Source organism: Bos grunniens, chromosome 17, assembly GCF_055505025.1.
Source record: "Bos grunniens cultivar Pamir isolate PY7600 chromosome 17, Bosgru_T2T1.0, whole genome shotgun sequence".
Classification (NCBI taxonomy): Eukaryota; Metazoa; Chordata; class Mammalia; order Artiodactyla; family Bovidae; genus Bos; species Bos grunniens.
This window is the reverse complement of record NC_141181.1, coordinates 2,029,009-2,050,775: the sequence shown is the minus strand read 5'-3', so window position 1 is coordinate 2,050,775 and position 21,767 is coordinate 2,029,009. Positions and strand designations below refer to the sequence as shown.

Sequence of the window (21,767 nt, the reverse complement as noted above, 5' to 3'; positions counted from 1 at the left end):
AGTCATGTCTGACTCTTTGTGACCCCGTGGACTGTAGCCTGCCAGGCTTCTCTGTCCATGGGATTTCCAGACAAGAATACTGGAGTGGGTTGCCATTTTCCTCCTCATGGGATCTTTCCAACCCAGGAAGGGAAACCACGTCTCCTGTGTCTCCTGCTTTGCAGGTTGATTCTTACCTGCTGAACCATCAGGGAAGCCCCCTAAACACATATTATCTGATGATTAATCAAAAATTACATGGCACACAAAAAGCCAAGGAAAAAAACACAGTGTTAAGAGAGAATATAATCATCAGAACAGACTCAAACATGACTGCTATGTTTAATCTATCAAATGAGAAATTTCAGGAGAGAGAGTATTATAAATTGAATTGTGCCTCCTTGCCAAGTTTGTACACTGAAGCCCTAATCCCAATGAGGTCATAAGGGTGAGGCCTAATCCCACAGAGCTAATGTTCTTATAAGAAGATGAACAGACACAAGTGCCCACTTTCTTTCTCTGTCTCTCTTTTTCTTTCTCCACACACACACACACACACACACAGGAAATGCTATATGAGGGTGATGAAGCAACCATCTACAAGTGAAGAACAGAGGCCCCAGCAGACACCAATCCTCACAGCACTTTGATATCGAAGGCCTAGCCTCCAGATCTGTGAGAAAATACTTTTTGTTGTTTTAGACATTCAGTTTGTGATATTTTTTTATGGCAACCTAAGCAGACCAACACACATTGCAATTCTACTAATGAATCAAATGGAAATGCTAGAAATAAAAAAAGATAGATAAAGTTCACCTTTGACAAACTCATCAATAGACTGAAGACAGTTGAATAACAATCACTGAAATTTAAGATTGGTCTCTAGAAATTACCCAAACTCGAAAAGGGTGGCAAAAAATAACAGAATTCAAGAGTTATGGGATAATATGAAACAATATCACATATGTGTAAATGAGTTGCAGAAGAAGAGATAATAATGCAGGAGAATTGTGAAATAATGGGCAAGAGTTTTCAAAAATTCATGACAGATATCACAATGCCGATGCAAGAAATTTAGACTTCTCAGAAGGGCAATTACTACACAGACAGACAACACTCCTAGATACATTATATTCAAAGTGCTGATAAAAAAAATTGTGAAAAAATTAGAGAAAAAAACCATAGAAATAAAATAAAGATTTACCACAGACATTAAAACCCATCATGAATGGTAAATAAAAGAGTCAGGAATCTAACATGCAGGTGGCGCTAGTGGTGAAGCATGGCCGGGAAGATCCATGGGAGGAAGAGATGCCCACCCACTGCAGCGTTCCTGCCTGAGAAGCCCCATGGACAGAGGAGCCTGGCGGGCTGTGGTCCATGGGGTCACAGGGAGTCGGGTATGACTGAGTGACTGAGCATACATACTTAACATGCCATCTTAGAACTTTATACCAAAGAAAATATCTTCAAAAAATGAAAATTTATAGACATACTCTATATAAAATATAAAAGAAATTCTTCAGGGAAAATAAATATGATATGAATCAAAACTTGGATCTACATATACACACACAAAAATCTTCAGGAAAATCCATTTTCCCAACTCCCTTAGCTACTGCACTGATGAATGCAGCTTCTGTATCTCAGTCCATAGGCATCAGAGAGTGTTCCTCTCAACCAGGGCTTTGAACAGGACTGGAAAGCAATCAAGTTCCTACAGTGCTGTTATTTTAGCACCTAGGATCATTCCAAAGAATGGTTGAAATTAATTGATGTCTCTGTCTAGGAAGTCATTTACTGAGGTTTTACAAGTATGGTGATTGGAAAGAACTCCATAGTAGGAATATGAATGTCTCAATGACAGTCTCTAATATTGTTATTCTTAGGCTGCATGTGAATAAGATACCTGTACTGGAAAAAACAAACAAACAAACAAACAAAAAAAATCCTCACTGAAGAAAAGGATGCAAACAGAACTTTAAAATTAACTTTATGGCTGGATTGGCCCAATAAGCTACTATGGACTCATAGCCTCATTCCTAACACAACTTCTTCGTCTTTATTATGGTTCTTGTTAGACTGTCCTAAGCCTTGCTAGTTGGCATTCTTTCCTACTTTTGACAATAGCATAGTGCAGAAAACTGTCAAAATTTCTATATTCTATGATTCTGTTTCTTTAAATGTACTCTTCAAGTATTCTGTAGTCTATTACGAAATATAAGATGTACTATCAGATGACCAGGACAGAAAGCAAGACTCAAAGAATATAAGAGAGAGGATGAACATTATATTCATTTTTGAATTTGGAAGAAGTCTAATGATATCAGTACTCATCTAAACAGGACAGCTACATTATGCAAAAATAACACTCCAGAAATCACAAGACAAAATTAGTTTTCTATTAAAAAGCACATATGCTTTGCATGTAGACATAGAACTGACACTATAGAATTTACTATGGTAAGTTGAAGTGAATACTTATAGTTTTCTTCTTGAATTTTTTTTTTGTTTACATCTCCATTTCAAAACATTATTTTCAATAACATATTAGGAAGTAAAACTTATTGTTTTGCAGTAACTTTGGCAATGCCTTTTAAAACTTCCCATCCAGGATAAGAAGACTGTATGAGAACTACACAGCTACCATTACTATCACTTTGATTAAGGAATCAGGAATTTAATCAACGTTAGTAGGAAAACATAAGAAAGTCTTTTCCATCTGTCTACTGATTCAATTCAATTAAATAAACATTCATTTTATTATTTTATTTCCACATACTAGCTGTGCATGTGCAAGACATTAGCAAGCAGCTTAACAGAAAAAGAGAAAAATGTGCTCACTTACTAATTTGACTCGATGACCAGGAGTGGCACTGATTTCCCATGTGCATTCTTTTCTGCTTGGGTACTTGTCTGGCCAGTTGGGACTAGTGATGAAGCCACTTGGACTGTGAATCTTCTGTTCACACTCAGCTGTGCCAATAACGATAGTATCAATTAGTGTGTAAATCTAGCCCAGGATCGGGCCATCCAGGAGGCAGCTTACTTGCCCACTATCTTGCTGAAAAATTTTCCTGAATAACTAATCATCACTCTATCACTTATCATATTCATCTGCTTTGGCAAACATTTTGCCGCACATAATCGTAATTAGACAGTGACTGTTTTTGAGTTCACATGAATTAAGTATTTATAATGAATTAGATAAATGCAATGAGAAAATGAATTATTTTTAACTGCTGGATTTATAAGCTCAAAATTTAACAGAGTAATGTTATTGATAATCAAAGGTATCAACTCTTGGTATGTACAAAACATTTAATGTAATGTCACAACAAAAATCAATGGACTATGTCATTTTCAATTATTTTTCCTATTAACATAAGCATCATTTATAGTTAACTAGGATCACTAAGCCACTTTATGAATCATATCTTTATATTTTTTCTCTCCCTTTGTTAAAGTATATGCTTGAATATCTAAATCATAATTTTAGCTGCTAAAGTAAATTCTTTGTAATTTCATCAAAGTAAAATGAAGCCCTGAGGGGAAAACAGCTACTAGCTTCAGAACTAATTTAGAAAACATGTCATTCAATTAATATGAAATTTCTTTTAGATATTACACAGTTTAAATAACTTCATCTTGGGGGAGGGCATCCAATATTGCTAATGCGTGCGTGCACTGTTGCTTCAGCTTTGTATGACTCTTGTGGCCCTACGGATTATAGCCTGCCAAGGCTCCTCTGTCCATGGGATTCTTCAGGCAAGAACGCTAGAGTAGGTTGCCATTTCCTTTTCCAGGGCAGCTTCCTGACTCAGAGATTGAAACTGCATCTCCTGCAGCTCTGGCATTGCGGGCGGATTCTTTACTGCTGAGCCACTGGGGAAGACACAATATTTCTAATATCAAACTTCAAAACATGTAATACTGTGTCCTCAAACTGTGTTCTAACTACATAATTTATGAAGCATTATGCTGTGTATCCTGTGTAGACTGGAAATTATTTGTTGTATATTATGTCACCCATTCTAAAATATAATTAATTCTTTGAAAATTTCTAAGAAATCTCAGGGGAAATACTTTACTATATGAACAAAACACTTGTTAAATAGTAGTGCTGCACAATAAGGGTAAAATGACTGACTACTGTGCTGTTGGTGCCTGCCTTCTTTCTAAACCCTTGCTTTAACTGTGCCAGCTTTCCACAGGGAATTGGATTTGTAACCAAGAAATGCAAAAAAAAAAAAAAAAAAATTGAAGTTTAGCTCATTTTAAACAGCATAGGTTCATACAGCAAAACTTAAAAGTCTGAGTGCTGTCTTGATAAGGGTTTTCTAAGTTCCATTATCCCTGTCCTTGCCTTGCTCATATGAAATGTGGAATCTTCCAGATCCGGCAAATAGCCTATAAGACAAAGCCAAGAGGCTTGCTGCTGAAGTGTATAAGGTACAGAGTATCATAGCAGCAGTGAAACAAAATCCAGCCGCTTTACTGACAGAAAAAAGGAGTGTCATTAGAGGTGCCTGGATATACTTCTACATAAAAGAAGTTTTCTAGAAAGTCCTTTCTTGAAAATATTTATTATAAAGAGAAACTTTGGATATCTAAATTTATTTGCTACCTGGAGTCACTACATGCACACTCTGTAAACACTTTTTTTTTTTTCTAAATCATCTTCCATATCTCAAAATAACTGGGCCTATTCCCCAGCCTATTGATTTACTAGAATACCAAGTTTCACACATCAGAATCTCATTGGTTTATACATGAAAGTAAAAAGAGAAAAAAAAATCTTGCATATAATTCTGTGCAAAGTCATTAATTTAGTGAAATAGAGGGGAAAAATATGATGTGACCATATTTGAATGAAACTAATGGAATGAGGGTCAATTCAGGGTATTCTGTAGGATTCAAAGGTGCATACAAAGAATTACTATGTAATTGTGGTTCTAGTCAGGCACCTACCACTCTACCTGTACTAATGACTAGTTATACACTTGTCTTAGTAATAAATCCAAGTTAAATAGAAAGCTTTATTTTCTTTTTAAACAAAATAGAAACAAGGAAGAAATAAAGGAAGAAAGAAATAAGATCTGAGTAACTATATCTTTTCCCCATGTGGCTCACACTGGCTGAGGAGATGAAGATAAATGTCTTTATAAAACCTTGGAATATAGTAAGAACGTAGGACCAAAAGCTGATAGGCTAATACTGCGCTACTAAGATGCTCTGTGTGTGTGTGTGTGTGTGTGTGTGTGCCTTTGTGTGTGTGTGTGTTGGGGAGTGGGGTGGGAAACCATGACTTAAAACTCTAAATGGCACAGTATTTTCAAATGTCTTTTTTATGGTAGGCATTTGAGTTTGAGATGCCTGGTATTTAAAATGACAGCATTCATGCATCACGTATATAAGATATGTTGGGGAGGGAAATTAAACCAAATGCAAAGCATTTAGCAGCGGTTTAAATATGGAGACGGGTATGAGGCCTGTTATATGAAGACTGGCGGATAATGCAGTGCTTTCCTGGCTGCCAGACGGCATCATGGCAGCTCTTGCATCTGTTATACAGTTATTCTAATGCCACCTACGCATGATGTGCAGAACCTTGAGGTAATACAAAGTTTCCAATAGTGTGATTTGGATCTTTGAACACTGGGTGTATTTTTATTTTTGACATTTGAACAGTTAACAATTTCTACTCACTGATATGATTAACTCTACCTGGAAGCAGTGCTTTACCCAAATTGCATGAAGTTCTAGATATCATCAGAAAAAATGACCTTTCTTTCATACCTTCCTTGCAATCATGCTTATTTTCGTGCAGCACAAATCCATTTCGGCACTGACACAGGTAGCTTCCCATTGTGTTGACACACTCATGTTGACACCCGCCATTATCCTTAGAACACTCATCTTTGTCTAGCAAAGAGATAACCGCATAGATTAATAAGTAACTTTAAAAATGAAGGATATCAAAGGAGAGTCATTTAGTTGTAGTTAATATTGGCAAAGGGTAAGCTAAGTCACAGCTTTCCCTGTTCCCAAAATAAAGCCAAACAAAAAAATTATAGTGACTTAATTCTACCTAATCCTTGTTTAGCTTGGAGCCTTGTGCCATGAATTGAATTTCCGAGATCACTTACACAAGGATGACAACATGTAGTCCTCTTTCATTCCTCTATTGGAGAAGTTTTGAGTAGGGCAGAGGAAATAAATGAATCTTTTTCCAAATAATTCTAAAAATGTATTGTCAACTTTTAAAATCAATTAAAAATTGTGAATAATTTGATTAAATGCAAATAAGGGCATATAAATGGAGTGAAATCCTTCACTATGGCATGTAGACAGAGGCTAAACAAGGTTCCAAGATTTGTGTGCATTCATTTTTAAAAATCACTTGTTATAACTACTGTAGCTGATTTTTTCCATTAACTTTGCAGTTATGCTTAGCATTAATAAATCTGGATATTTTATAAGATTCCAAGACAGAAAAAGGCATCATTAGATTATCCTGAAGGAAAAACAATTAATATATTTTAAATTAATCTACTCAAGCAAACCAGTTAATTAATAAGTAATTCCATAAAAGAGCTTTTAGTGTGCTAGAAGTAAAGGTTGCAGCTAAGTCGCTTCAGTCGTGTCCAACTCTGTGCGACCCCAGAGACGGCAGCCCACTAGGCTCCCCGGTCCCTGGGATTCTCCAGGCAAGAACACTGGAGTGGGTTGCCATTTCCTTCTCCAATGCATGAAAGTGAAAAGTGAAAGTGAAGTCGCTCAGTCGTGCCCGACTCTTAGTGAGCCCATGGACTGCAGCCTACCAGGCTCCTCCGTCCATGGGATTCTCCAGGCAACAGCACTGGAGTGGGGTGCCGTTGCCTTCTCTGTGAAGTAAAGGTTAGGATATGAAATATGAGCTCTAAGAAATAACCAACAAATTCACTACAGGGAAAAAATCCCAACTCTATTAGCAGGCAGTCAATTCAGTGAGAGGCATCAGCCACCACATTACATTGCTTAGCAGTCATTCCATGAATGGCTTGTCCATTAAAGTCAAAACTGGCCTCTGCTCCTGACACATAGATATGATAATTCTTCACTCAGACCTTCCCCACTCCCATAGTACAGCGAACAAAAAGCCACATGACAGTCACATCAGAGATTAGGCTGAATTCAAAAGTTACACCATCAATTGATTTTTTCTAGGGAGAGTTTGTGAGCTCATGGTGGCACACAAATAGCAAATACTATTTTTGCTTGTTTTATTTTATTTTATTTTTTTTTGCTTGTCTTAATCAAATCAGTATTCCCCCTATGGATATGGGTGTAGGAAAGCCATTTTATCCAAGAATCTGATACTAATATTTGTGAATACATTTATTTTTTCCCATTTTGGTGACTGATAACATGATATACCACATGCATGCTTCTGGGATATATTCATGCATTGGCAATATAGAATATACATATAGACAGTCTTGAAAATTTTAATAACATATCAGGATCAATATAGCTGCAATTTAAGTGTTCTTTACTTGTCCTTAAGACTTCCATAACACTTTTAATACTTAATATTGAAGCTAAGCAAATAAGAAAAAATAAATAAAATAAGTAAAATTTATCTCTAAAAGAGCATCAAATATTAAAGTGTATAAGAAATCAGAAATTAATAAAGTAGCCTTGCAAGATTAATTTTCAAGAAGTTCATAATTTGGAAGTACTTTTACCTTAACTGTGAAAACTACAGATGATGTTTGTAAATGGCCCATGTGGAAAGGATGAGTGGAGAACTAGACTCCCTGCTCGCATGCTGTCACTACCCGTATTTCCTAGTTCAGACAATCAGGAGATGATTTATGTTTCTTATTTTAATATGCCTGTCCAGGGGCTGTTTACCTAAGATGGTTTGGAAAAATACTTCTTTATGAGTTGATGTCAAATACACTGCATCACTGTAAATGGGAAGAGCCAATTAAAAATTTTCTGGTGCTAGAATTACTCTGAAATAGATACATATTTCTTATAAAATATTTATCTAATGATTGTTTAGTAATCTTAAAATCTGATATAGTGAACTATGGCTGTATTCTAGGTCAACCAGATTTTTGAGAGTTAGTTGGATATCTAACAATTGTAAGTATTTTACATTTAAGAAATTAGTTTACATTTGCAATTGGCTGGTAAACAGGTTACTCAGTGACAAACCTATCAGAGCAGGGACCACCTGAGTCATCCCTTCATTTGGATCTGTTAGACGCCATGCATGAGAGACAAAAAATGTTAAAAAAGAACACAGGTTAATATGCTAAATTTTTCAACCCATAGTCATTTTACAATGAAAATAATTCCAAAACATAAAATATTTCTAACATTTAAAGTTCCTCGTAGTATAAATATCATGTTGCTACATGATATTTCTAAGGAGAGTTATTTTCTTTAGATTTGATAGAACATAATCTGATTTGTAGTAATGGTAAGTAAAGAGAAATAAAGTTGAAAGTGAAACAATTCATATTTGAATAATAGTTTTTGTAGCCAGATTTTCATATTTCTGTTGTGCTGGAAAAATAATAATAATTTTAAAATAATTTTTAGAGGAGGAATAAGAAAATGAGGAACAAGAGGGAGAAGAAGATTTTATATATCATACTGTCTAAGTATCTTATTATTTTTCAGTGTCCCAATTAATTAATGTTTCCTTCTTCCCTACATCAAACATTGCTTAATATAATCAATGTCACATGAAATTAAGAGTTACCAAAGATATTGCTAGAATATATGTGTAAGCTAATCTGAACTAAGCTAAAATTCAAAGCTGGGCAAAAAAGCAGCATATAAAAGTCATCATGCCCAACAAAGCAGTGTATAAAACTGCCCACACACGCCAAATAGTCAATATGAAAAGAGAAAATTTCAGTAAACATTGGAATACTTGAAGTTATCCAGACTTCCTACATCACACAAAGAAAGCTATTTATTTAACTTAATGTCATTAAAGATGAGTTACACAAATATATTCTGAATTTTTTATAAAAATCATCAAATTTGAGGGAAAAACATTAGCAAATATAATTCTGTTTTCATTTTCTTTCCTTTTAATCTTCTTAGGACACAAACTACAAATATTTTGAACAATGAAAATCCCAAGGAAGAGAGAAGGAAGGAGGATACGGAGTTTTAAAAATTTCTCAGACTGTCTGCGGAATGAATTCAATAATTGATAATTCTGTCAATGATTCATTTGAAATTTTCTAGCATTTTCATACTGTCAGCATGGGATTTTAAGAACTGTTTTTATTAAAGAGAAATAAATGTTTTATTGAGTAGAAATCGAAACATTTAATTTTTTAGGTGGAAATTAGCCTCCTTCTTTGAAATGGACATATCTGATTTCCATTCCTTCATGTTAGATAAAGGAAACGTCCATTATTAGGGAAAAAGGAGGTGGCATTTTCCCATCAGAGGCCTGCAGAGTATCTCTGAGACTATCAGAGACCATCAGTCTATGAATAATACATACTGGATGGAACTGAAGTGGCAACCTATATCAAGTTCTTGCAAGATTCAAAAATAAAAATTTTCTCTTTGCAGAACGCTTCCATGTCTGTAGGAAAAAGAAGTAAAGGGTCCACACACCAGACCAGAACAATATATGAGCAGATACACTTACAATAAATGCTCAGATATAAAACAAATATCGTCCACACTCATGCATACACACATACACAATACCTCTCATGCATGTGTGCATGCATACAAGACACACAGTTTTCAACACAAAACTGTTGAAAAAATAATCACCTTCAAATGAGCTCTGATAAGCTCTATTGAGAGCAACAATTCAGACAATTTCCTCTTTCTAAAATATGCAAGTATTTAAATATCATTAATCATGAAACTTGGAACTAGATTCAGAATCATAGAAGAGCTTTAATTGTGTTACTACTTGAAATTAATCACACTAATATTTAAAGTTTTGTTAGGATAATATCAGGTTGAATTTATTCTAAAAATATCTATGATCTTCCCATGAGAAAACAAAAAAAAAGTTGTGTACGAGAAACAGTGTAAAGAAATATCTATAAACACTGAAGAGTGGATAAGATGAGAATCAGGGCAGTTGAAATCACTTGAATATAGAGGAAGAAAAATCACACAAATCATTTTATCTGACTCCTGTATTTGTAACAGACATAAAGGAACTCAGAGTCAAGAAATCCGGGCTTTAATGAGCTTATCCTTTAAGTCATCATTGCATCTTTTTACCACTACAGGGTGCCTAAAGAAGGTGGAAGGTCTATGTGCAGCTCTCATTGCCTGAAGTTATTTGTTATATTATTTCCAAATAACGAACACTGTGATTAAAGTAAAACTCAAGCTTCCCAAATGTAATTTTTACATGCATAAAATCCTACTAATATTTCCTTTAAGTTTAACCTATTTAATGAAAAATAATTTTGTTCTTAGAAAACAGTTAATTTTGCTTAATCCCTTAAAGTAAGTAAACTATATCAAGTACACCTATGCAGATTTGCATAATTGTATTCAAATACAATATCATATAAAATTAAGTTAGGCTTTACTTCATATAAAGTAATTATTGTTATTTAGAAACAAACCTCATTCATTCATGGAAAATAATGGTAATATATTGTTGTGAACCAATGATAATATATTATTGAATCAGCTATCTTCTAGAAAATGTCTATATTATTAGACATTTTGTCTATTATATTCCAAAATACATAAAAATTTAATAGATATGTAATTCAATATCATTTTCAAATAACCTTAGTTTTATAGTCATAATTTCCTTATTTACTTGTACTATTTCATTATATAGCTTTATAACACACCCTTAATATCAGAAGTAAATAACACTAATTTTTGTAGAGGAGCTTATGGATATTTTGCTGTATAAAACAATAACTTCTAGATTTTCAAACTATAGCATGACTATTTTAAGACATTAAGAATTTATGCAATGATTTCTTACTTTGCTGAACATGAAAGTGACAGAAATCTGTATTATTTTGCTAATAAACTCTTAGAGTCATTCTTCTAATTTCATTTCTTAAAGTGCTTATTGAAAATCAAAGTTATGTGTAAACATTAGTAAAATCTCAATATGATTATTTCATTAGATATTAATAATTGTATTTTAAAAATAATGCTATAGTTTAATTTCATTTTATTCATTAAAAATCTAAGTATATATCCTTGTGTTTTTTCTCTCTTGATGCATCACTTAGTTGCAATAAAGCTAGAATATATTTTTAAATAGTTTTCCTTTCTATATAATATGAATTCACTTATAATAAATACTGTTTCTTTTTAAATTGAATTTCTTGATAAATTTTTGGGGAAAGTTATGTGGAAAAATAGCTAAACACTTCTCATTATGTTTTCATAAATCATAACCACTTCTGAACTTTTTAGAGAACTGGTTATAAACAGAACTACTTAAGATTATGTCTCCATAAAAAATTTCTGGATTAACATACACAATGCAGCAAATATTTATTCAATTGTCTATAAAATGTTACAAACTAACTATAAAAATAAAAATTAGAAAATTTAACTCAATAAAAAACACATACTAATAGTATTAATTTGTATTAATACTTATAAACTAATCAATAGATGGATTTAAAGTTTCACAAGTTTCAGAATAATGTTTTTAAGAGGAATAATTTTGAAATTGGGAAATTTAGGGAATTTCACTGATGTTTACTTATTTTCTTAAAATGTAGGGGCTTTTAATCAAATTTCACCTCTTTAAGAGGGAATTTTTAATGTGAATTGGTTCAGTGTAAGTCAGTCATGTCCAACTCTTTGAGACCCCATGTACTGTAACCCACCAGGTTCCTCTGTCCATGGGATTTTCCAGGCAAGAATACTGGAGTAGGTTGCCACTTCCTCCTCCAGATCATTAACCTTATCCACTTCCAAAGTCATTGTATGAAAATATTGCCAAAATAATTTTGTGTTGTTTTTACTAGGCTTTGATATATCTGATTAGAATGTATACAAAATCTAAGTCAGCAAACTTGGAAAACTCAGCAGTGGCCACAGGACTGGAAAAGGTCAGTTTTCATTCCAATCCCCAAGAATGTTCAAACTACCGCACAATTGCACTCATCTCACACGCTAGTAAAGTAATGCTCAAAATTCTCCAAGTCAGGCTTCAGCAATGCGTTAACCGTGAACTTCTTGATGTTCAAGCTGGTTTTAGAAAAGGAAGAGGAACCAGAGATCAAATTGCCAACATTCACTGGATCATGGAAAAAGGAAGAGAATTCCAGAAAAACATATTTCTGCTTTATTGACTATGCCATAGCCTTTGACTATGTGGATCACAATAAACAGTGGAAAATTCTGAAAGAGATGGGAATACCAGACCACCTGACCTGCCTCTTGAGAAACCTATATGCAGGTCAGGAAGCAACAGTTAGAACTGGACATGGAACAACAGACTGGTTCCAAATAGGAAAAGGAGTATGTCAAGGCTTATTGTCACCCTGCTTATTTAACTTGTATGCAGAGTACATCATGAGAAATCTTGGGCTGGAGGAAGCACAAGCTGGAATCAAGATTGCAGGGAGAAATATCAATAACCTCAGATATGCAGATGACACCACCCTTATGGCAGAAAGTGAAGAAGAACTGAAGAGCCTCTTCATGAAAGTGAAAGAAGAGAGTGAAAAAGTTGGCTTAAAGCTCAACATTCAGAAAACTAAGATCATGGCATCCGGTCCCATCATTTCATGGCAAAAGATGGGGAAACAGTGGCTAACTTTATTTTTGGGGGGCTCCAAAATCACTGCAGATGGTGACTGAAGCCATGAAATTAAAAGACACTTACTCCTTGGAAGGAAAGTTATGACCAACCTAGACAGCATATTAAAAAGCAGAGACATTACTTTGTCAACAAAGGTCCGTCTAGTCAAGGCTATAGTTTTTCCAGTGGTCATGTATGGATGTGAGAGTTGGACTATAAAGAAAGCTGAGCACTGAAAAATTAATGCTTTTGAACTGTGGTGTTGGATAAGACTCTTGAGAGTCCCTTGGCCTGGAAGGAGATCCAACCAGTCCATCCTAAAGGCGATCAGTCCTGGGTGTTCATTGGAGGGACTGATGTTGAAGATGAAACTCCAATACTTTGGCCACCTGATGCAAAGAGCTGACTCATTGGAAAAGACCCTGATGCTGGGAAAGATTGAGGGCAGGAGGAAAAGGGGATGACAGAGGATGAGATGGTTGGATGGCATCACCGACTCAATGTATATGGGCTTGGGTGGACTCTGGGAGTTGGTGATGGATGGGGAGACATGGCGTGCTATGGTTCATGGGATCGCAAAGAGTGGGACATGACTGAGCAACTGGAATGAACTGAAGATCTAAGTATTTGACAATTGCATTTCATAGGGCCATTATTATTAATATCCTAACTTTAAGTAAAAAATTATTAAAGTAGGATACATGTTCATGGGTTCAGTGTACCTCCAAGCTCATTTATAGAAAACTATGAAGAATGGATAGCATACAATTTAAGCCAATCCACCTTGAAAGTCTGTAATACACATGCAACATGAGAATACTGATACCTGAGAAGAAATGTGCTTTGAAGCCCTTCTTGGATACAGTATTGTCAGATTTGAATTCTATTCTCATATTGTTGAAATGGGATGTGATCACTTCAGGCACTTCAGCACCACAATATTTGCCATGCAATTTAGACTCAGAAGAGAGACCACTCCAAATCTCCACATAATCATACTTGCATACCTAGAAATAAACAGGTTACTGTAATCACCAAATCTGAAAGCATCAGATAATTGACAGCTGTTTTTTAAAAATTTATTATGTTTTTCCCTTTTCACTCTTGTGGGTCAAACTGGATTAATAGGTCCAAATATACAGACTTCAAGAAAGCTGAGATGGGTGATGAGTATTTGTTTAACAATGTGTATGATTTGAACTCTCCACATTATGTGTGCCTTGTAATATGTAAACCTAAATTACTGTTTTTTGTGATATTAATTAGGTAATGAATAAGCAAAATGTTGCTAGGAAAAGTGAAATAAATTTTCTATCTATTTTGCTACCACTGCAACTTTTATTTAGAGAGGGCTCTGACACAAAAATAGAATAATGTTACTGAGGTTAAAGCTGTTTCCTATTGGTTTTCCTTTTGGATATGAATATAATGAATGAAACAATGAAGTGATAACATAACCCAGTATTCTATAAGTCAAGATTTTGCTCATGCCTTTATTTTAAATAGCCAATAAGTTAAACTATGAAAATGCACAGAATTTTTTAACAACATTCCACACAGTAACCTCATCATAAATTTGAGATTTCCAGGATATGTTAGAGTCTGTAAAGCCTCCTTCCATGAATAAAGACTGCTACCATGAGAAAAATGTCTTCAACCACAATGCACCATTTATTTTAAAACCATCTACCTACCTTCCTTCTAAACATAAACTTCTATCCTTTGGAACTTTTACCAACTAGTGAATCAAAACGCCATTACCATGAGAAAAATGTCTTCAACCACAATGCACCATTTATTTTAAAACCATCTACCTATCTTCCTTCTAAACATAAACTTCTATCCTTTGGAACTTTTACCAACTAGTCAATCAAAACGCCATTTCTGCCATAATTAACAGCTTTAGGGAAACTCAGAAAGTAGAAGCCACTCAATACTAAGCTCACATGACATTGCAGAACTGGTAGGAAGAGTCCCATTTTCAAAACAGTGCTGCTCATGTGAAAGCTTTTCTAAGATTACTGTAAAAATACTTTTTAAAATTTTAATATTTCTCTAAATTTCAGATAATTATTAAAGAAAAATGATGTTTCATGTGGATAAAGTATGTGAGAAAAATAAATTGCAGTAGTTTTTCCATCATAAAACTTATACATGTTGTGAAGAAGACCTCAAAAGGTCCCTAGAGGTCTAAAATTGTACAATTCTCTGAAACATCAGTTCATTGCATTTCAGACTTTAATTTCCTTAAGGGAAACACAAACGTCTGCACTTCTTTTCACCTCAAAGCCAGCTATTGTTTGTTTAGTTGTGAAGTCATGTCCAACTCTTTTTGCGACACCATGGACTATAGCCACTCCAAGCCCCTCTGTCCATGAGATTTCTCAGGCAAGAGTACTGGAGTGGGTTGCCATTTCCTTCTTCAGGGAATCTTCTAACTCAGGGATCAGACAGGTTTCTCCTTCATTGTCGGGTGGAGTCTTTACCGCTGAGCCTCTTGGGAAGTCCCACCTCAAAGCCATTAATAACAGACTAAAAATGCACACAAATGCCTTCACTACTATAAATAAAATTTTTTTTTAATGATTAAAAAAGTAGGAAAAGTGGGAGGGGTAAAGAAGAAGCAAAGATACATATATAATGCAAAATTATAGCATAAAACCCACAATTATTACCAATAATATTACCCAGGAGTACAGATACATTGGGCTTCCCTGGTGGCTCAGTTGGTAAGGAGTCTGCCTGCAATGTGGGAGACCCAGGTTCAATCCCTGGGTAGGGAGGATCCCCTGGAGAAGGAAATGACAATGCATTTCAGTATTGTTGCCTGGGAAATCCCAAGGACAGAGGAGCCTTATGGCCTATAGTCCATGGAGTCACAAAGAGTCGGACACACCTGAACGACTAAACCACCACAGATACATTATATTTCTGTTCTCCACTTATTTGCAATCATTCAACAAATATACATCAAAGACAAAAATACATTTTATGAGTGAATTTATCGTACTTTTGAATCTTAATTCATTATAAATTGGGCTTCCCTGGTAGCTCAGCTGCAATTCAGGAGATCCTGGCTCAATTCCTGGGTTGGGAAGATCCCCTGGAGAAGGGATAGGCTATCCACTCCAGTATTCTTGGGCTTCCCTGGTGGCTCAACTGGTAAAGAATCTGCCTGTGATGTGGGAGACCTGAGTTTGATCCCTGGATTACAAATATCCCCTGGAGAAAGAAACAGCTATCCACTCCAGTATTTCGACATGGAGAATTCCATGGACTGTATAGTTCATGCAGTGGCAAAGAGTGGGCACAACTGAGCAACTTTCACTTTTACTTTTTCATTTTAAAATAAACAAAGAAAAAAAGTTTCTGGGAGAAAAGATGTGAAAGTTAGAAAGAGAAAAGGAAGCAAAGTACAAAAGCTCAAACAAACAAAAAAAAACTTTTGTTACATTTTCTCCGGACTTAAAACAATATTGACCAGTCATACAAGACACAGTTCTAAAAGTTGTCATTTCTAGGGTTGACATTCTGTTTGAATTTGGTGCTTGTGTACTAGCACATAGGAATTTTCAAATAAATGATTTCACTTGTTTAAAAGTGATCACCTAACAGAAAACTGGACTTTTACTATGGTAAACTATAAAGGTAAAGAAAGGAAAGATAGTGTCAACCAGATTCATCTTTTATTGAGGTTAAAAATTAATCTTTGTGAATCATAAGCATATTCATAATGCAAAACTAGTTATATAATGAAAATATACCCATTTCCACTAGTGAAATATACCAGGTTCTTCCAAAAAGGAATTTTTGCTACGATTCAACAAGTGAATTTTGGTTTGTTTTTCTAGAAAAGTCTATGTGACATGACCCTAATGTTTTAATAGTACTTCAGAAAATCAGGAAAATGCTGGGGAGTCATTTTCAATCTCCTAGAGACAGTCTAAATCATCCAGTGCCAACAGGAATTATAAGCAGTTGCAGAAATGAGAAACAGAGCAAAGGAAAACTAGAGTATCTGTACTATCATACTTGTTTCTTGTCTTCTTCTCTCCATCTTTTCTGCCTCCCTGCTTCCCTCCCTCCCTCCTTCCATTCCTTCTTTCTTTCCTTTTGCCTTTCTTTTTTAGCTTTCCAGATCGCCATTGGGGATTCCTAAAGCGGTTTATAAAAACATATTTATTATTCACTTACTTCATTGCCTTCCAATTCAAAAAACTCAAACTTCACAGAAATTCTGTACTGTGTTGGTGCAACCACTTGCCATATACAGTGTTTGTTGGGAGGGTACTCCTTGGGCCATCCTGGAGTGGTTATGGTGCCATTCAGCTTCGTAAGAAGTCCGCCACAAGCCGCTGGAAAGAAAGAAAAAGGAAAGTTTCCCCTAATAAATCTCTCCCCTTCTTAGCACCTTTCCACTAATGATTAAATATCTCAGTGTTAAATTTCAACCATCTTCTGAATTTTTCAAAATCTAGAAAATTGTAGTCTTTAGTACAACAATTTGAATCATCTAATCCCATTTGTAAGTGTTATTTTGCAGGTTTGGAGCCAAGAAAGTGATTGCTGAACTACAAGAAAGTGATGGCTGAACTACAACATTTTAGGTCCTTTTAAAGTTGTCTGAGCAATATAAAAAAAACTGGGTGTCAGTTTTCTTATCTTTTTTTTTTAAATATAAATTTATTTATTTTAATTGGAGGTTAATTACTTTACAATATTGTATTGGTTTTGCCATACATCAACATGAATCCACCACAGGTATACATGTGTTCCCCATCCTGAACCCCCCTCCCTCCTCCCTCCCCGTACCATCCCTCTGGATATTCTCAGATATAATATCTATACCATATGATTGCTGTAAGAATTCATAAAAATATGTATAAAGAACAATACAGCCTATTGTAGTAAGACCAAAATCAATTGCTTATTTCTCCAAACTCTTTCATTTTTTTTTTCCAAGACAAGAAACTCTTAGGAAGAATTAGTTGAGCTAGAAGGCAAGGTAAACTATAGTAAATAGAGCATATTTGTTACTCCCAAAACTCCATTTAAACTGGTTTTCTTTCCCTTTTGGGTGATTTATTTAAAAGAGGTACTACAAGGAGATCAAGCCAGTCAATTATAAAGGAAATCAACCCTGAATTTTGGCCATCTGATGCGAAGAGCTGACTCATTGGAAAAGCCCCTGATGATGTGAAAAACTGAAGGCAAGAGGAGAAGAGGGTGACAGAAGATGAGGTGGTTGGATGGCATCACTGACTCAATGGACATGAGTTTGAGCAAACTCCAGGAGATAGTGAAGGACAGGGAAGCCTGGTGTGTTGCAGTCCATGGGGTTGCAAGGAGTCCGACATGACTGAGCAACTGAACAACAACAACAGCTATTTATGTTACCTCTAATTCTTATTGATAGTGAGATTAGGAAAATTAGAGTATTTAAAAGCAAGTTAAGTGAAAGGAAGGACTTCCTTCATAGGTCCGTCGGTGAAGAATCTGCCTGCAATGCAGGAGACCCAGTTTCGATTCCTGGGTTGGGAAGATCCTCTGGAGAAGGAAATGGCAACCCACTCCAGTGTTCTCGCTTGGAGAATCCCGTGGACAGAGGAGCCTGGCGGCTACAGTCCATGGGATCGCAAGAGTCAGACACAACACAGCGACTAAACCACCACCATCAGTGAAAGGAATGTATTATACATAGTTCCTAATTAATTCCTAAGGAGTCAAGAGTTAGCTAAAGTAATTGGTCTCTTTACTTGCCTTTGTGTATATATGCATATATATGTGTATCTGTGTATGCAAGTCAACTAATATGATACTGGATGCTTGGGGCTAGTGCACTGGGATGACCCAGAGGGGTGGTATGGGGAGGGAGGAGGGAGAAGGGCTCAGGATGGGGAACACATGTATACCTGTGGCGGATTCATTTTGATATTTGGCAAAACCAATACAATTTTGTAAAGTTTAAAAAAAAAAAAAAATAAAGATGTGGACCTAACCTAGAAAAAAAAAAGATTATCATATTTATACATATATTTTTAAAGCTACCTGTACTTTCAGGTTTACCATATTTGGCATATTTCTAAAGTGTAAAAATATTTATGTTAGGAGTCACATAGAAATAGCCACATAACTTTCTTTTTATCTTGTATGCAATATCCTCTGTTTTAAAGATACTATATTTTCTTTGTAACTGTGTCTATTTTATTCTTGCTTAAGAGGGAGGCAGAAAGAGAGAAAGAGAATGAGATTGCATGAGAGAAAGGCATGGGTAGGGTTTCAGGCAGGGAACACCATGTGCAAATCCAGCCCCACCTTCGCAGGTCCTTCTGTCGGGTCCCAGTTCATAGCCAGGCTCACAGGCGCACTGGTAGCTGCCCAGTGTGTTCAGACAGTGCTGCTCACAGCCGCCACGGTCAGGCTTGGCACACTCATCTTCCTCTATAAAAGTGGCAACAATTAGAGACCAGCTATTTTGTTTTTATGTACTAACGTGCAAAATTTTTTGAAAATGTGACATTTAATAGTTTTTTTTTTTTTTATAAGAAAATCTCTCATTGTGGTTTATTTATTTATTTATTTTTCCTAGGGAGATGAAGTAATTTTTTATTTTTATTTTTTTAATTTTATTTTATTTTTAAACTTTAATAGTTTTGAATGGAACTGAAACAATTGATTTCTTCAACAAAATAACAGGAAACACTTGCAAGCCTTTGATGGATGACATATAAGAATCCATGTCACTGCAACCTAAAAATTGTGTGAGAATCAGAAGGACTGAGCCAACTGATGATCACCTTATCTCAGACACAGCATGTGTTTTTTTCTGAATTTAAAGTTAAAGGAGATTACTACGACGTAGAGATTTTTCAGAATTAAATAGAAAACTTACTGAAAGAACATGAATTCATCTGTTCATTTCATAGTATAGTTTGCTAGGTAGCCTGAAAAATGCTTTTAGGAAATAGCATTATTAATAAATAAATTATGGTGGCAAACAATTAAAAAGGAAAAAAAACTAAGAAAATTTCTAGACCTCTTTAAATTAAAACATTCAGTATTTTTTATATAGCAATGTTGATTCAGAAAATACATAATTCCATATTTTATAAACATTAATTATTTAAATTGTATGTGGTAACATAAAAAATATACAAAATAGACATGTGAAACATATATATTATTCTAAAAAAACACATGTGACAAGGTACTTCATAATCTCACTCTTTAGGAATAACCTACTCTGAATTAAGAAAACAGTAAAAAATATTCTCTGGAGAAACTGTGTATCATCCAACACTAAGCATTTTGATAACCAAATACAAACATCACATGAGAGACTCTTATAGTATGTTTCTTCTACTATAAAATATAACATGTGGGGAAGATTTAAAGTATGTAAATGAATATTTTAATTAATACTTTGGATACATATACCCTAAGTGCCAAGGTTCTCTGCCTTTCAATTCAAATGGTGAAATCATTTTGGGAATCAATTTGGGAAATCAAATGGGAAATCAATTTGCTCTTCAAATAAGAAAAATGTCTAGATATTCTTCACACTTTGACATACACAACTGAATTCATCACTTATTCTTTAAAAGGTATCACAGAGGAAATTTATTTTCTCTATTAAAAGAATTTTATTCTACAATAACACAGTTAACCTAAATGTCTTTGAATTTTCAAGAAGCAAATCTGATACTATTATTTACACTGAAACAGCTTTCTTTTTATCCTACAAATATACATCATGCAAAGGACATGAAAATAAAATAAAATGTGATTATACAATTCAAAATTAAAGATAATTAGTAATAATTCTTTGTCAAAAAGACATTTTAAGGGATCAGAATATCCTACTAAGGAGGCCATACATTATTTGTAATGTGGTAGAATGCTACTTGCTAAGGGATGGCATAAAAGTGCTGTCACCTGGAAATAAATTGATGAAATATATGTTAGTAATCCCCTTCTGGTTATAAACTTTTTGTTGATTATTTTGCAAATATTTCCTCTTATCTGAATATCCCTTTCTGGATTTTGCTATTTTGACTGTTTCCTAAAAAACAGACGATAGAAAATCCTAATGGATTTCCTGTCCTGTGCTACAAATCTCCAGATTCTAGTTTTCTTTATTTTTTTAACCAGTAAACTTTTCCATCAAAAACCATAAAAATATTGATATATTTATGAAGACTGCATACTTCACCCTTCAGTATTACATTACTCTATTTCTTCCCTGCCTCAAAGCTAAATACATTTACTACATAATACTATATTTATTGTTGACAAAGTGAAGCTTACATTTTAAATGATTCTGTTACCTTTAAAAAAATTGGCAGCAAACCCTGCCTTGTTCACGGTTCCATCAGAAACAAACTTCATCCACAAGGTATTGGAGGTAGATCTGATATCTTCAGGTTTATCATAACCGCAAAAACGTCCTATCAAAGGACTACTTTCATTGGTTCCATCTCGAACTTCTAGGTAGTCATAGGCACAATTGTCATGTCGTTCAATCTGTAATAGTAAAAATACGTGATCTATCTCATTAACAGACAAAACAATTTCTATAAGAAGAGCATTATGTATTCTCAGTGCCATGGTACTAACATGGCCATATAACAAATTATTTACACAAAAGAGAGCATTTCTGATGAATTGTGCATGGTAATATCATATTGTCCATGAATAAAGGGTGTATTAATCTGGTAAAGACAGAGAAAATATCTATGAAAAAGTTCATCCACATGCATTAGGATCATAGAAGCTACTGCCTTTTAAAATGGAATAAAAACACAAGTAGTAATTCTTTGGAAAACAGAATTTTTAAAATTCCAGTTTTAAAATTATCATTAGAAATCTGGGCTAGATATCCTATAAGCAATGCATAATTTGTTCTGAAACATAGCCAATAATTATAATAATTGCTCATAGCTGATCAACAAAACCATTATTTTATCAATATGTTGCATAGTTTCAGGTTATACATATCTTTCTG

General features: G+C 34.6%; 1 protein-coding gene across 4 annotated transcripts in view; it reads right to left on the bottom strand.

Annotated features, from left to right (window-relative positions):
* TLL1 (tolloid like 1) overlaps positions 1-21,767 on the bottom strand; it is a 323,151-nt gene that overhangs the window by 36,156 nt on the left and 265,228 nt on the right. For all 4 annotated transcript variants that reach the window (XR_015144096.1, XM_086346186.1, XM_086346187.1 and 1 more), the window contains 6 exons: positions 21,091-21,286; positions 19,079-19,204; positions 16,958-17,118; positions 13,590-13,770; positions 5,779-5,904; positions 2,828-2,955 (listed from right to left, as the gene is read on the bottom strand). Coding sequence is in view for 3 of the 4 variants with exons in the window: in XM_086346186.1 (XP_086202312.1) it covers positions 2,828-2,955; positions 5,779-5,904; positions 13,590-13,770; positions 16,958-17,118; positions 19,079-19,204; positions 21,091-21,286 (918 nt within the window). In the remaining variant the exon portion in view is untranslated. The remainder of the gene's footprint in view (positions 1-2,827; positions 2,956-5,778; positions 5,905-13,589; positions 13,771-16,957; positions 17,119-19,078; positions 19,205-21,090; positions 21,287-21,767) is intronic.